At 34.4% G+C, this 16,939-nt stretch overlaps 1 protein-coding gene across 1 annotated transcript in view; it reads left to right on the top strand.

Annotated features, from left to right (window-relative positions):
• The window catches only part of GALNTL6 (polypeptide N-acetylgalactosaminyltransferase like 6), a 1,206,234-nt gene that overhangs the window by 526,329 nt on the left and 662,966 nt on the right, over nucleotides 1–16,939 (top strand). Inside the window, exon 4 of the mRNA XM_088019488.1 lies at nucleotides 3,304–3,470. Within this exon, the coding sequence (XP_087875614.1) occupies nucleotides 3,304–3,470 (167 nt within the window). The remainder of the gene's footprint in view (nucleotides 1–3,303; nucleotides 3,471–16,939) is intronic.

Below are 16,939 nucleotides of genomic sequence, written 5' to 3'. Positions count from 1 at the left end.
AATAAAACATCTCTTACTTAACTTAATGGCTTGCATGGCTTATATGAAAATATGGATTGTATGAAAATATTTTTTTAAAAAACTTATTTTAAAAATATCTTCAGGTGTAACAAATTGCAAGTTTCATAATGCAGCAAAAGTAATATTTCTTAAAGAATTTTGACCATCACCTTATATTGAAGAGACTGTTTTTGACAAGTACAGCATAATTTATATGCCTATGTCTAAGAACAGGTTCCCTGAGAAACAAACCTTGAGACAAATTTTGACTGTAGTAATTTTGAAGAGGAATCACAGAATGTACCTGGGGAGGCTGGATTAGGAAGTAAGACAGGCAAGGGGAAAAAGCCCTTAAAAGATACACTGTCAAGATGCTTATCTCTGTGGGCAACTGAGGCTCAGTCTTGCTGGGAAACTCTGGTCCACAATATAGAAAGCACCTCAGAGTTATCTCACCATAGGACTGTTTATTCTCCAACTTCCCTCCTTTGTTGGTTGATACATGCTCAGGGGGGCATTAATTTCCCCCAGAACTTCTAATGTGCCTTTGTTCAGAGATGAGAGAAAGCACTGGGTTGGCAATCTGCAGGTATTTGTAAAGGATCCTCTTGGCATGTACTGGGCTGGTGAATGCTAAATAACACTTGGTGGTCCACTGGTACCATCTGCTATATCCTATCGCTCACAAGCCTGTTCCTCCAGTAAAACAGAGCTTTTCTTGGGCCAAAAACATATACATGCACATAGATACAAAAATGCATACATACATGGACAAATAGATGTGTGTACCGTAGATATAATTACTGTGTTCAACAGGATATTTGACGCTTCAACCTTAACGTGGTCAGAAGTCAACTCATCTTCACCCTCAAGCCTTGCACCCCTGAGATGTGCTCCTCACACACTGTGCTCTTGTGTAAGTCTGTATTTCATAAGATCAATCGCCTATGTCCAAAACATGGGAATCCTCCTTAAACTACTTCTCCCAGAGAGTTACCAAGTCATGTCAGTTGTATTCCTAAATATATGTTGAACCTGTCTTTGCAGGCCTCCTTTAGCTCTCACTTGAATTTCTGCAGCACTTCCCAAATTTAAGTTTAAAATTGTAACTCTCTATTCTGTATCCCCTATTATATTGTAAATGTCTTGAAGTCGGGGATGAGGTTTTGCTGATTGTTTCTTCTCCATTTTGGATCCTAGCTTATATCAAACCTCAGTATATCATTGTAACTTAAGTGAATGAATGAATAGAAGAGATCTTTTCACATCTTGTGTGTGGTAAGAGTTTGAGCTCACAGAGATAGAAATTATTGAAAACATTTTTATGAAGGAAAGCCTTACTTGCATAGGACCAGTCTTGCGTCTTTTTGTGTCTGCCTATTTTCTGAATAGATTAGTAGAGAGCTGTTAAACATCACTATTGATAGCTTATAGGGTATTGTTCTGAATGCAATTCTTATCTAATTAATAAGCAAGTGATATGTATATGTCTCATCTTAATGTTTGAAAAATATCAATTCCATTCCCTTTTGCATTGTTAGGTATGATGGTTTGCACAAGTAGGTGCAATTATCCTAAATAGTGATAATAGTGAAGCACAATTATCTGGGCCTTTGTCTTTGTTGAGAAGAATGGATGGCCCGACATAATTATAATCAGGTGTGTTGAATTACTTTAGCACTCTTTTCCAGACTTGTGCATTATATGTGAAAGCATCCATCTCACAGTACTTCCTTGTAAATCACTCACAGATCTGTTTCATATGCTATTATATTTTTTTAATCATTCTGGTTATCCTAAAATGAATCTCAGATTTTTTTCTAGCACTTAATGCCCATTTCATGGTATGACTTTGATGTTTTTTACAACTCTTTTCATCATATTTAAAAACATTAAAATCTACTTGTTCTTTAGATATTGTTACAAATAATAAATTATGAGATTAAATAATTGAAATAAATGGACAGAATAAAAAAGGAAATGTTTATATTTTGTATTCAAATTATTTATCTAAAATATTTAATTTTATTTTCTCGGGTGGTTAGTTTTGATGCTTTAATTGCATTGTCATGTTTTCCCAAGCTGTAAGGCAACTTTTGTTGTAGATCCACAGCAATATTTAATATATCCTGTTAAGATCATAGTAAAATAAAGTGTTGAAATGACTGATTGGGAAAAATATTTTAAGTAATGTTCTGAATATTCTGGTGCATTTCTATACATCTTGGTACAATCTGTGCATACTTCAAACACGCTATGGTTTGTTTCCTCATCTAGACTAAACAGTAGCCAGTATACTGGCAAAAGCTAAAGCATTAGATGTTTCTGCATTTAAATTGAAACTATTTCTAGATTTCCACTCTGTTTTTTGTTTTCAAGTTATCCATATCAGGAAAAATCACTGAATCTGATAACTGATTGAAATTTTACTCTATTTTAGTTTTAAAGTAACTCAAAGATTTCACAAACTTAAGTGAATTCATCACCCTCAATAAAGCTTGGTCAACTTGCTAAACTAGGAAGTAAATGAGATTTGAGACCAGGTTCCTGCCCTTGTGTGGCTTAGAAACTAATTAAATATATCATAAATATGCAAAAATAACAATTACACATATTAAATTGTTTTTAACATTGCCAAAAGTTAAAGTCTGTGTTCTTTTTGGCATCTCAGATTTTTTTCATAATGAATAAAGCAACATGGGATTTCTGGTTATAATTCCCACTAGAAATGTGATAATGTCTGGGTTTGGATCTTAATGTAATCTTGTTATGTGGTTGTATCAGTATATGCTTATTTAATATTAACTCTTCATTTATTTCATTGTAAAACTGTGTTTTTCCCTGTAGAGCTTAAATGTTGCCCAGCCATTGAAACACACCACAACCCAAACTGATTAACTAAGCATAATTATTACAAAAGTTGGATTTCCAGAACTTCCCAGGAAACCCATCTAAACCTTAACAGTGTACTAAGTGGAAACAATTTTGACTCATAAAATTTGTTCTTTTCGCTGTTAGGTAACATTAGGAAAAGTTTACATCAACAAGAACATGTTTCAGTGCACTTCTTACCCAGTGTCTGAGTCCCTGATACAAAAAAGGATAAATAATTATTTCATTAAGAGCACATGTGAAAGGGATCATTAATGAGTTCCCTGAATGAACTGAGTAATTATTATGATGTACGAGCTCTGGCTGGAAAAGTATTAGACAAAGTCTAGTTTTCACAGATGTTTGATAACAGTGAGTAAATAGCAGAGTTTTGCTTTTGACATTGCTTTTTTCTTCTTCTATCATCTCTAGTTGTAAGCACAAGATGTACCTGGAAAGGCTTCCAAACACCAGCATCATTATCCCATTTCATAATGAAGGTTGGACTTCACTCCTGCGTACCATCCACAGTATAATTAACAGAACCCCAGAGAGTCTAATAGCAGAAATCATTCTGGTAGATGACTTCAGTGATAGAGGTAAGATACAGTTAATAATATTTTATCTGATTCTGTTATTACCTACATATCATTACAGGCTTAAAAAAAAGTCAGAAGATTATTGTGATGTTCCTTTCCGATTTCATCTGAAAGGTAATTGTGAAGTTTCGACTATGCTGTGATTTCATAAAATGTTGGCCAAATGCAAAAGAAACTGAATGAGAAGGTATTGGTGTTGTTTGGGAAACTATAAGAAATTTGCATTACATTTCTATTGTAAATTAGACAGGTTTTGGTGAAATGCCTCAAATTCCAGTTTCAGCATCAGGACAAACACTGCAAAATATGTTTGCAAGTACATATGAATGGGGAAATATTCCAGTAGATTTATAAAATCTGTTCCTGTTTCTGAAAGGCATTTGCTCTATTACTTACAAGTATGATACATTTTCTGGGCTATGCTTGTGTTACTTTCTAAACACTAGAAATTGTAAGTAACACAAATATTTTTACTTAGCAATTCTAGGTATTTTATCATATCTGAACAGTAACGAGAAAGTCCAGTATGTATCAGAAAATTTGACGATGTGACATGTTTTAACATTTCTACCATTCTGAGAAACATGATATGGTTTATAAAAGACAGGAGAATAAAATTATAGACAGTTTCCTGAGATTAGGACTTCATTCATCATCTTTGGTCTGAATGTGAGAATTGTTAATACTGTGGGGAAGGTAAAGTTTATTTTTTTTGGCAGATGTGAGTGGATAGGAGGAAACCTTTTCTAATGAAGTTCGTCTACTTGGGAATACAGTGTTCTACCTTATATTTCATTGCATGGAGGAGGACTGCTTAACTGTACTGTGTATCTGTAAAAAAGAACGGCAGCAAAAGAATTTAATTGCATATTATCCTTATGCATCTTGAAATCAAATGGGTTAATTGAAATTTTGGAAATTTCATTTGCAACAAAAATGTCAGCTTCTTCATAGTATCCAAAGATTCTGTAAAAGCAAAACTGTTGAGTGTGTTAATCTTACGCTTTCTTTAACAGAGTTCCAGTCTTTAATGATATACTTGAAATATTTATTCATGGTTTACCTAATATTATTATGTTTTGAAGTTTATATGACAAAAATGAGGTTGTCTAACATTATTCCATTAAAGTAATAAACTACCAACTTAGTAATTTAGGTTGATTTCAAAGCAGTTTTTGCCTTGCCTTGCTTAGATAGATATGTACTCAGTACTACTCAATAGTGCAAGCCAGTATCTAAAACTGAAATTTATTACTTAAAAATTTATTTAAATAACACATTGATGTCTTTTTTATTCGAACTGAGGCTAATATTTCAAGGTAGTCATTATACCTCAGGCTAAAAATAAGCATTTTAATGCATTAAAGCTAAAACTTTAAACTTTCCTTTTAAATAAAAGATTGAAAAGGGGGCATAGGGATCTGTGGCTGCACATCACCAAAAAAATGGTCTTTTGTGGTTGACACTTACTAAGAGAAATAAGATAGTGTGTCTGTGGTGCATTTTCTACATAATTAACGTTGTCTTAGTAAACTGTTCATTACAGCAGAATTTTGACCTGGGGATAATATAGTAGGAAACACTTGGTAGCAGAAAATTGTGGTTTATAGAGCATATTTTGCTGAATATTTCTCAGAGGCGTCTTTCACTTGAACATCTTTAAAGAGGGAGAAAGTATTGGCATCTACATTTGTCTTGACTTCACATCACTGTCATCTTTTGTACCGTAGCAACTTTGATGGACTATCTTTCTGCATATAATGTTACCTGGGAAGTAAATGACAGAAGACTGTCAATGTGTTCAGTGTAAAAGAAGTAGGACAGCAGAAAAAGGATTATTTGGGATAGTAATGGTGATTTTGACTTTTCTATTGGACATTTTTAAGGATAACAATGATTTTTAAAGTTTTAGTAAGTCTTTAATTTAGAGATTTCTCTTCCTCTGAACTATCAAGTTGGAAGTATTACTTTATGAACATTAAACTTTCAGAAGGTTAAAAAATTTTGAATATTGCTTTTCATTATGTTAACCTGTTGATATGTGTAAAAATAAACTTTGAAAGAAATAAGTGATAAAAATACTTTTGTAATCTTTTAGAATATGTCATAATTCTAAGGTTGCGTGGAATAGGGAAGATTGTTCTTCCAGATTTTTGTTTGAGATTTTAAAAATCTCATGTGACAGAATATGAGGCAATAGGTGGACTTGACAAGCATCAGTCCTGCTTCCTGAATTATGGGAAATACAGAACATTAACATGATGAATACAAGTTAGAATTCTAACACCAACTATTAGCTATCTGACAGCAGGTTAATAAATTCTGTGTCTCAAATTTTTTTTTATCCAAATGGAGATAAGTCCTTAGTTATCTAAGTAACTCCTCATAGAAAGGTCAGGATGGAAACCTGCCTTGGATGGTTGAGCAAATGGTGCACTGCAAAGAGAGTAATTGCTCTCAACTATTGATTTCTACTCATCAAATATTCCCCTACTACTATAATATAAATAGTCTCCATACTTCTTTGTGGGGATCCTCTTAATTTAATCAACTTTAGTCCACAAGAATCTTTATCATCTGTCTATCTATCATCTATCTACCTATGTATCGTCTACAGAACCAACAGAAGTCAGAGGGCATGAGAAGACAAATTGTGCTAATTCATAGCATGTTAGAAAAATTAAGACTGCTTTAACATTTAAAAAAAATCAAATTTTACCAAACAGCAAGTAACTTATTACAGATGTGGAAGAAAAATTACATTCTAGAGGTTCATCAAAAGGAGAATAAAAAGAGCATGTTACCTCCCTATATTACATGAGGGGCCTTACATGAGTGTTTATCAAAATTCCTTTCAGGTTTATTTTCTCCATTATAAAAGAAGGAAGGTATCTTAGAACATCTCTTGTTTACAGAGATTCTAAGACAGAGAAGATTTTGCTGCTCCTTTCATTCTGATATTATCTCTACACATGCTGTTAAAAATTATTATAGTTTAAAGTATATTTACACATTTTTTGACAACCCAGAAATTGTAAGCCTGCAACATGTAGGGTCTTTTTCACCAGTTCTCTAAAAATCAAACTAAGGGGCGCCTGGGTGGCTCAGATGGTTAAGCAACTGCCTTCAGCTCAGGTCATGATCCTGGAGTCCCGGGATCGAGTCCCACATCGGGCTCCCTGCTCAGCAGGGAGTCTGCTTCTCTCTCTGACCCTCTTCCCTCTCAAGCCTCTATCTCTCATTCTCTCTCTCTCAAATAAATAAATAAAATCTTAAAAAAAATCAAAATCAAAATCAAACTAAGTAGGCCAGTCAAAATTTAAAGTACAGGAAGATAGGGTTCTTTTTTTTTTTTTTTTTTAGCTTCCTTTAGGAAATTATTTCTGAAATGTTACACTTTATTTTCAGAAATATATTGCACTTTCAAGTCTGGTCAATATACATCTAAACACCTTTGCATTAGAACTTTTCTGGTTATTCTGCAATGTCTTTTGACCAAAGGCAATAAAATTTTGACAAGACTTAATCAAATATTACTGCCTTTTATTTTATGTCTTCTAGGCCAATAGAATAGCTACATATGCAAAGAAAAAAAAAAGAAATGAAAAAAGAACCAACATGTTAGCTATTTTAATAGAACCAGTTCAATATCAATTGGAATTCAGAGTTCCAAAAAATGTAAGCCCTCTAGTAATTGGCAAATTCTGTAGTAGTTGTTTTCATAGCAATAGAGAAAAAAATACTAAAGTATTTTATAATTATAGAATAATTTTGAATATTACAAAATGATTTTTAAAAATCTGCTTGAATAGTGTTGACTCAGCTATAAAGAAAAAACAAAACAAAATAAAACAAAACAAAACCCAAACAGGTGCATGTCCTCTCCAGCAGTTCTCAGTTTAGATATTCTTCCTAAAGCAAGCTTGGTAAACAGAATGTTGTTTTAGCCTCCTATCAGCAGCCCTCTGTCTACAGAAACATGAAGGTAGGGGCCTGCAGGTAACTTTTCAACAACAACACTATGTTTTTGCTACCTGAAGCTTACCAGTTGGTGAATGTTATTTTTTTTTTCCAGTAAGTTCTCAGAAATACATTTAACAACTTAACTTGAGGCCTATAACAAGGCTTCATGATGACTTTAAAGCAGGACTAATCCTGGGCTTATCTCCAAATTCCAGGCAACCTTAACAGCATCCACATGGAAAATGTTGAAATGTGTGAAATAAGCTGGGGCTTAACCTCAGAGATAGGGCATATTTGAACCTGACAATTCTCTAAACTTTGTGTGCTTAGATGAATGCAAGTTCACATTAGGATAGTCACAGGAGAGTTGCTGACACCCTTCCCTTAATGCAAGTATGAAGGTACAACCGTTGCAAACAGATGCAAAGCAGGTGCACACACATTCCAAACAGGTGCACACACACTCACTCTCTCTTGCCCATGCTTGTTCCAAACCTCCTGGTCAGGAAGGGTAGGAGTTGAATATTTCAGTTTCAAAAAGACCTGTTATGCTCCATGTACAAGTTAGAGGGAAAATCAGAGACTAGAACTATCCTCCCAACCTAGCAAAGCCAACAACTTTGAAGAATCCAGTGTACTTCTCTGCAGATAGCTTAAATCCTTGTTTCTCAGTGTATGGTCCATGGACCAGAAGCATCAGCACTGCATCGAAGCTTATTAGAAATGCAGAATCTCAGGTCCCATCCAGATATATCAGAATCTTTACGTCAACATGATCCTTGTGTACTTTTTATGCAAATCAAAGCTTCAGAATAACTTTCATGTATTTCAAAATTGGGGTTGAAGTAATATGAGTAGTATGAATGCATAAATAGCATAATTTTTAAAACTTCCTGGTTTTTGTGTATATTATTATAAACAAATTTTTCTATTTGTTTTTATTGTTTAGTGTGCAATTGGTATTGGATTTATAAATCCTTAAGGAAAGTTTGGGATAGAAGTCCTATAGCATTATCCCTACATTATTTTAGATATTAATTTTACATTTATCACTGTATTTCTTTGATAGATTTTGGCATTTTCACAAATTTGTAGATATTTGCTCTGCCTTCTGATGAACTCATTTTATAGCATTTTATGTTTAATTTCAGGTTATTACCATTATTTCCTCTCTTCCCAATTTTTCTCCTTTTCCTAACATTTTATGGATCTATTTTGCTGTAGAATCATTCAATAAATCCCATGCTAACTTCAGGAAGTGGAAAAGAAATATATATCTATAATATATATAGAAATATTCATATAGAAAAATACATATGATCAACTGATAACAAAGCAATTTCTTTAAAGATCCACATTACCATAAAAATCTGCAATTCCTTACATGGTTGGAAGTGTTTATGCATCTTTCAAATGGTGGGAATATTTTAAATCGCTTCACAAATGGTAATGATGAGTCTTGAATTTGGTTCTATTTTACTCAAGTAGTCTCCAAGTGGACATTAAGGAAAGTTTCCCTAAGCAGACAAATCAGTTAGCACACGTTTTACAACTGTTCGAAGTTGGAAGATATCATCAGTGTGAAAAGGTAGTAAAATAGATAAAGAATGATAGTGCATTTCTATTTTATATGAAAAAATACTAACAGTAAAGTGCATATAAAGATTCTGAGGTGACAGTCAACAAAAATGTTTTAGTGCCGGTATTCCATCAGATACTCCACTAGACTATGAGACATGCAATTTTTACGTCTCAGATTTATTGAAAGCGAGTCACTGTGATGAATTGTGGAATTGTTTAGATTTGATATTCATATTTTAAATTGTAAGGATAATTTTACTTTAAAAGCAAAATACAATATTAAGTTCTAATAAGTAGTAGCAGGAACTAAGAAAATGTTGTAAAATACAACTGTATATTTTTCTGTTTAGAAATTCAGCATCACCTGCTCATGAATTGAAAGAAAGCTATTCTGATTTCTGCTGATAAATTTAAATATCATGTTGCTTCATGGCGAAATGTATAGTTTTAATAAAAGAGTTCTGTTTTACCAATTAGTTTAGCATTTGTTGTTGAAAGGGAATCAAAACACAGAGTGGCACCATATCCTAGGGTCATAAATATGAATGTCAAACAGTAATGTGTTCTCAAGGTCAGAGGAACCTACAAGAGTAAGTTTTGAAACTTACAAAATACAAAATTAACTCATAAAAAAATCTTTTTGTATTCATAAAATATGAGTGTTACCCATCAGTGGCAGAATATGCTTTGATAGAATCTATCTCAGAAGGCAAAGCGCTTTTGGGATTTCTATCTCTCTACTTTTAAATTAAAAATCCAATCTCACATGATGTACATGTCTACATAAACAGTTTATCTGACAAAACTAATGAGAGTTACGTATTCTTGTTGAGCCTTACCTTTGCCTTTATGTTTAAAGTAGCATTTTGTTGTGTCCTTTTTCTTCTGTATAGCAAATGTGAATAATCTCTCCAATCTTCAGGAATGTTACAGTCCTCAGGTTTACTACTAGAATCCTTTATTTTTTCTAGCAGAAGCCTATTTTAAGTAGGTGCTTATTTTGTAGACTAAACTAAAGGACCTTGAGATACTCTAAAGGCATATGTTATTCTTAATGAATTGTTATATGAAATAGCCTTTTTAACACTGGCCCTGGTAGGTTCAGAACACTGCAAAAGATTCTTATGGGGACTCTATTCTTCTGTCCTCTAAAGAAAGTAATGATATACCTAAAATTTGATTAAATTAATTTCAGTTTCAGCAGGATTTATATTTAATTTACAAAGGTATGCTTGTGGAAACTTCCATTCAAATAGATACTTTATGCAGTTAGTTTTAACAAAAATTATTTTACAATGTTCTACTGTAGAATGTGAGAATATATTTTGAAAGAATGCAGTCATCGGAATGAAATGCTTTTAGGCTAATTTTGAACACAAAAATAAGTATTTTGGAAAACGCATAATAGAATGCAGAGGTAAAACCTAAGTTTCATTGTCTGGTTGCACTGTATGTTAGAGATCACATATGATATTAGAACAAATTTCACAGCTGAAAATTTTGTTATTGTTTTCTTTTCTTTTGTCATTAAAAAATATTTTGTGTACTTAAATGAATGGGATAAACAAATTAAAACCATGGCCATACCATACCATAGCTCTATCGTGAGATGTCTTTTAAAATGACCCTATAGTGTAGTCAGTCAACTGGGGGGGCTATAAGTACTTATATTTGCTCTAAGAGTCTCTCTTAAGGTTTCTTTTTTTAATATTTTTATTTTGAAGAGATAAGGCTCAGCTGTCATTTTTCTAACTGTCATTTTGTTCTCTTGCAATTTTGTTCTCTTCTTAAATATTAGTTTGAAGCATATGAAATTGCCAGTTTTTTGTAGGACATTAGGTGGCTCAGTGACAATTTTTACATATTTCATCCTTAAGCATCTTAAGACCTATCTATCTCTGGATTGAATGATTATTTAGAGCTCATGTTTGAAATCAGTGCTTTTAAAGGTAGAGGACAGCAACTCCCATCATCAGGTGGTGGATAAGCCGACCTGCTTTTTTGGAGGAAAACTCCACATGGTTAAATTAATATGGGTTTGGCATAGAAAGAGATGCTTCTTTTCAAAGCAAAACTGTTACAACTCGCTGATGTCACAAAGGCATGACTTCCTCAAGAAAAATAAATTGTGCAATTCATTTTATGGCAGATTAAATCCCATTTATTTTCCTTGCAGACAGCTGTTTTGTGTAGGATGTCACTTGTATGAAACCATTTTATGGATGTTGGGCTTCAGATCTTGGGCAGCCATAACTTTCTCTAATGAAATAAAAGGTTATGTTTTATGATTATTCCTCTTGTCAGCAAACTTGAGCTGGTGAGTTTTAATAATACAGTGTTCAGTATTTCAAGCAGCTCTTTTTGATGTCTAAATAGCCATCTGCTCTTAATTTTTAAAAAATCACTGCAGTGACACGATGCAAAAAAGCACAAATATTTCCTCCTGTCAACCTTAAAAATAAAATAGCCAGTTACTTTCCTAGCAAAATGAGTTTATTTGGGAATAGCAGAAGAATTACAATTCAGGACAAGCCAACTATGGTAAACCATAGGCAAGTCTGAAGAGAAAAAGGGAAGGTCAGCCTTTATTAGGTTTTAGGAGGAAACTGAGGAGGGCTGTTTTAAACAAAAGTTCATTGGAGGAAAACAAGAGTTTGGGTTCATGGTGGTTTCTCCAAGGCTGCAAGTGGTCATTATTGGGTTGTTGGTGGGGCATTTAGAGATATTCCTTTTTTTTCTTAAAAGCAGCAAATGAAATTGCTATCTGAAAAGTGTCTGCCCTTGTCACGAAAATTCTTACCTTTCTTCTTCCTGCTGGTTATATAGTCTTCAACCAATGGCATGCCAATGACAGCGCCCCCTTGGAGGATTTTCGATTCCATTCTAAACGAGGTTTCCTGCACTCCTTTTCTCACTCCTTTATCTTGAATTACAACATTTACTTAGAAAATTATTAATCTCTAAATAGTCAATGTCTGGGTGCCTGGGTGGCTCAGTTGGTTAGGCGACTGCCTTCGGCTCAGGTCATGATCCTGGAGTCCCTGGATCGAGTCCTGCATCGGGCTCCCTGCTCAGCAGGGAGTCTGCTTCTCCCTCTAACCCTCCCCCCTCTCATGTGCTCTCTCTCTGTCAAATAAATAAATAAATAAATAAATAAATAAAATCTTTAAAAATAAATAAATAAATAAATAGTCAAGGTCTTTGATAGGCTGACAGATTTTAAACATCAAATGCATGTGTGTTTATGAAACACATTTTAACAAAATTGTAATAAAAATTAAATACTTTCTATCAACTGAGGAACAATTCCACATTACAATGATAGGATCTTTGAGATGAAGGAATTTGTAAGTGACATGGTACATTTGTCACGTCTCATAGTTGAATCAATGAAGACTCAGAAGGGTGACCTCCTGGGTCACACACTAGGTCCATTTTATATACTTAGATAAATGCCAGACAAAACTAAAATGTACGGGTTTTGTGCTTATCTATACAGGTGTTTCTCCATAGTTTTCTCAGACATCTAATTCTGAGAAATTGGAACCACTCTGATAACTATCTTTAATTTAATAAAACTGTACTACAATTATGTAGACACTCTAATTGCATCTAATTTATTACTTTTTTTTTTTTTTTTGCCTAAGATCAGGATCATAATAGAAACTATCATTTCACTGTGTACACACAAGTATTGGAATGGAGAATTCATGAGAATAATAATGACTTGAACATACAAATTCCAGTATCCATAATGGTCTTCTAGGACTATAGAGGGCCAATCAGAGCCTCTGTCCTGGAGAAAACAGTGTTTCTAACATTCTCAAAGGCTCACAAAGTATTTAAAAGGGCCATAAAACACAAATATGCTTCATGTAGCTTCATAGACTGATGTAAAGTAGAACTTATTGAGGTAAGTGAATGGTTTTAGGCTGAATTCCTGAAGGTCATCAGATTATATCTTCATTCTGGATGTATCATTCCAGAGTTAGATACTCTAAAAAAGTTCCTTCACTGTGTAGAAGCCAAGACGCTTGCAAAATTGCCTAGTATCACACTAGTGCAAAATGTCCCCAAATGATGGGAGTCTTTCTAGGACAGACAGAAGCTAGGCTGGGGGTGAAGGGGGACATGACTGAGCAAATATTTGCCATTGGATTGGACACCAGTTGGATAAACATCACTTCTTTTTCCTTCTTATTTTCTGCCTTGTCTTCTAAAACCTGGTGAAGAACTCTATATGGAATATATATATCCATTAGCTTCTTGACAAACTAATGGTTGCCTCACAGAACAGAAAATGCTGACTCCAATGCTATAGTGGGCAATGAAAAAAAGAGAGTTGAATATTCTATCTTGAATAAATTCTAACTCTGTAAATTATCATTTTAACTTCTGCATATGTTTCTTCAGGATTATGAAGGCTATTTCCAACTTAATGGAGATATATTTGGGGTTTGAAATCAAAGTTAAGCAATTGATTTTTTTTTCAGATTGCTTACATTTCTGCCCCCCCCCCCCCGGTTTTGCCAAGTTGAAACACTGCTTCCTAGAAAATAAAGACTCTATGAAGAAAAAGAAGTATTTATTTATTTTACACTATTGAGTATTGTAAATTTATAAACTAACAGGACAGGTAGAAATATAGTGAGTAGGAAACAGCTTAGGTGTTAGAGGGTCTTGAATTCAAGTCCCAACTCTGCCACTTACAGGTCTTGGAAACTTAGAAAGGATTAGATATGAGAGGAGATTACAGAAACAACAAGATATAATTTCACTTTTTTTTTTTTTACTCAAGAAAAACTCTCTCTAAACTGTAAAGTGTAGGAAAAATAAGTCACCCAATACAGAGAGGAGATAGCAGGATTATCTGTGACTGTTTCAAATAAGTTCATGCTTGAAGATCTAAACCATTGCTACATGCCCAAAGAAATTGCAACATCTATCTTTTAACCATGAATAATCTTCATGAAATGATGATGAAGGAAATAACTTCCCAAGACTCGAGTCAGACAAAAAATGTCTATATGTACAAAAAGACAAATTTCAGTTTCCAAAGTTGAGTGCACTTGTTTTTGATCTTTGGAAAAATTTTAAAGTAATTGCAGCTATGTGTTTTAAGTAATAAGAGATACATTAAGTACTATGAGTAAGCACAGGTTTATTAGATATTAATCAAACATTATCCTAGTGGGAAGTATGACTTTCAAATTCAGATTCTCTTAGAACTGGAACGTCCTTCTCCCACAGGAGTGACCTTAATATAATATCCCATGAGACCCAATGTATCATACTGCTCTTGGATCCCAGGTACAGGGCATATAGCTTTCTTAGGTCACTCCTATAACCACCTGCGATTACCGCAGATTGCTTGACACCAAGCAGCCTATATGTGCCCCTTAATCACACTTCTCTATGAAAAGTGAGACATGCATGGGTAGAGGTGCCTCCACTGAAATGGAAATCAAGCTGAGTCCAAAAGATGTCCTAGCAAGATGACTGTCGGTGGTATGGTAAGCTTCTGAGATTCCCCAACATACTGTTTTTGCTAGCTAGTCTTGTGTGTTGTCCCTTACTCAAGATCCCTATGCACCAGTAGCCAAATGACATGGCAGTCCTGATGAATTACCTAAGACCATAGATGACGTGGTCATCTTCTAAAACCGCATAGGCCCCTCATTGCAAAAGGATTTATGAATCAAAAGAGGTCATACTGATGAGCAGAGTCATGGATATATAATCCCCAAGATCCAAGTCTATATTTAGATATCTGCAGCTTCTAACCAGTAGGCAATAAGCCAAAATGGTGATACTAAAAGCTATAAGCTCCTAAATGATGTATATATTCTAATGTATATTCATTTTTCTTATGGGAGTGCTTTCTTACAGCTGGCTTATGGTACCAATAAATAAGGTCCACTTAATGATGACTACCTTGATATCTAGCCATATGATATCTAGAAAACTACATTTTAATCTACAGTGACATGACAGATTTCAAAAGTGTCCTATATTCTGTATAGTAAATCAGAATTTTAAAGGAGCTCTTGCCAACTCTTAATTTGTACGGTTCAGATGACTTGCTCCTCCTAAATGAATAGCATTATTGCTGAGTTATAATAAGTCCACATTTACTAGTGATCAGGGAACTGATGATTAATTTCTAAAATTGAATCACTAAGCACAGGGGAATCATGGGGTAGTCTTCACGGAGGACAGGAAAAGGAGGGGACTTAAATCAGAAAGATGACTGCATTTGATTGAATGACCTACTTCAGAACTGTTTGCGATTGTGTTGTTCTTAGAAGAAACTGGGATATTACTAGTAGGTAGAATCTCCAAGAGAATAGAAGTGGACACCCAGTTAAAATAAAACTCCATTTATAAGACTGTCATCCAAAAGAAGGCAAATCTGATGTGTGAAAGAATGCAGCTCAGGTTCAGGTGTCAAAGGCTGAATTCTCTTACAGTCCAGAGGTATTTACTGTCATGTCCTGTATAGAAACTTGCATTCAATTTCTTTGGCCCATATCCTAATTTTCTTCTTCCCTCTTTCGCTGTAATCGAACGGAGCGAACATACTCTGTATTGATACCAGATGATCAAGGACAGCATATGAAATAGCATAGCAAATGAATGTATCATGCCAAACACGTTTAAGTTTTAGAAATGATGGCCACTTGGTTTATCTAGAATTTGTTTTTACCTAGTTCAGAATTTAAAAGGCTAATCTATTCTGCTAATTTTAGGGAAAACTGTCTTAGGCTATACTGCAAAGTAAGTAGTACTTTATGTTAAACTTAAAACCATTGGTACTGTAGGTCAAGGGTGTTTCTGATAATTTAGTATGGTGAAGTCGCTCTTCTGGCAAGAGACATTCTAAGGCATCACTAGTAACAGATACAGCAAATAATCTTTTCAAATTCTTTAAGCTGCTTTCCATTTTAAGATCAGGGAAAATCTACAAGGTTGCTGAAGTCCAATATGCACAGTGAAAAAATAAATTGCCGCAGTACCTCACATTAGTGCTGGGCTTCATACCCGGTAGGATTGAGAAAATGCTTATGACAGTCGGTGCTATACCTGGTCAAAATTGAACCCAAGATAAACTTTTGCCAAGTCAATGCATGACGAATAATATCAGCATGTTCCTCATTTTGGTGCCCAAAAATGTGGTTAATTATCTTATCAACGGTGAGTTAGAAGGGGCACAAAATGGCTACTACAAATCAATAACAATTTGACAGAAAACTTCATATTTTAAATGCGACTTGAAAAGACACTTCACAAAAGAAGATATAGATGGCCTTAAATAAGCACATGAAAAGATACTCAGCATCATCAGTCATCAGGAAATGCAAATTAAAAGCACAAGGAGGGGCGCCTGGGTGGCTCAGTGGATTAAGCCCTGGTTAAGGATTAAGCCGTTGTCTTTGGCTCAGGTCATGATCTCGGATCCTCAGGAGGATGGAGCTGGAGCCCCGCATCAGGCTCCCTACTCAGTGGGGAGTCTGCTTCTCCTTCTGTCCCTCCCCCCATCTCATGCTCTGTCTCTCCCTCTCTCTCTCTCTCAAATAAAATCTTAAAAAAGAAAAGAAAAGAAAAAGAAAGAAAAGAAAAGAAAGGAAGAAAAGAAAAGAAAAAGAAAAGAGAAAAGAAAAGAAAAGAAAAAAGAAAAGAAAGAAAAAGGAAAAGAAAAGAAAAGAAAAGAAAAGAAAAGAAAAGAAAATAGGGCAGGGGGTTTGAGGAAGGGACCCTGGGTCATTTTTCTTTCTGATAATCAACCAGACATATCAGCAAGGCACTCTACCTTTCTTTCTCTGTCATGAGTAGTGGTGGTTAAGTACATTATTTGGGCATCAGCCTAGGTTTGAACTGTGGCTTTACCTTTACTGGCTTTGTAACCATGAACAAGTTAGTTATCT

This window comes from Eumetopias jubatus, unplaced genomic scaffold (assembly GCF_037043125.1).
Source record: "Eumetopias jubatus isolate StellerSeaLion01/CBP00866 unplaced genomic scaffold, mEumJub1_p1.0 scaffold_2, whole genome shotgun sequence".
Classification (NCBI taxonomy): Eukaryota; Metazoa; Chordata; class Mammalia; order Carnivora; family Otariidae; genus Eumetopias; species Eumetopias jubatus.
Note: the sequence above shows the minus strand (reverse complement) of the source record. Positions and strands in the feature narration are given on the sequence as shown.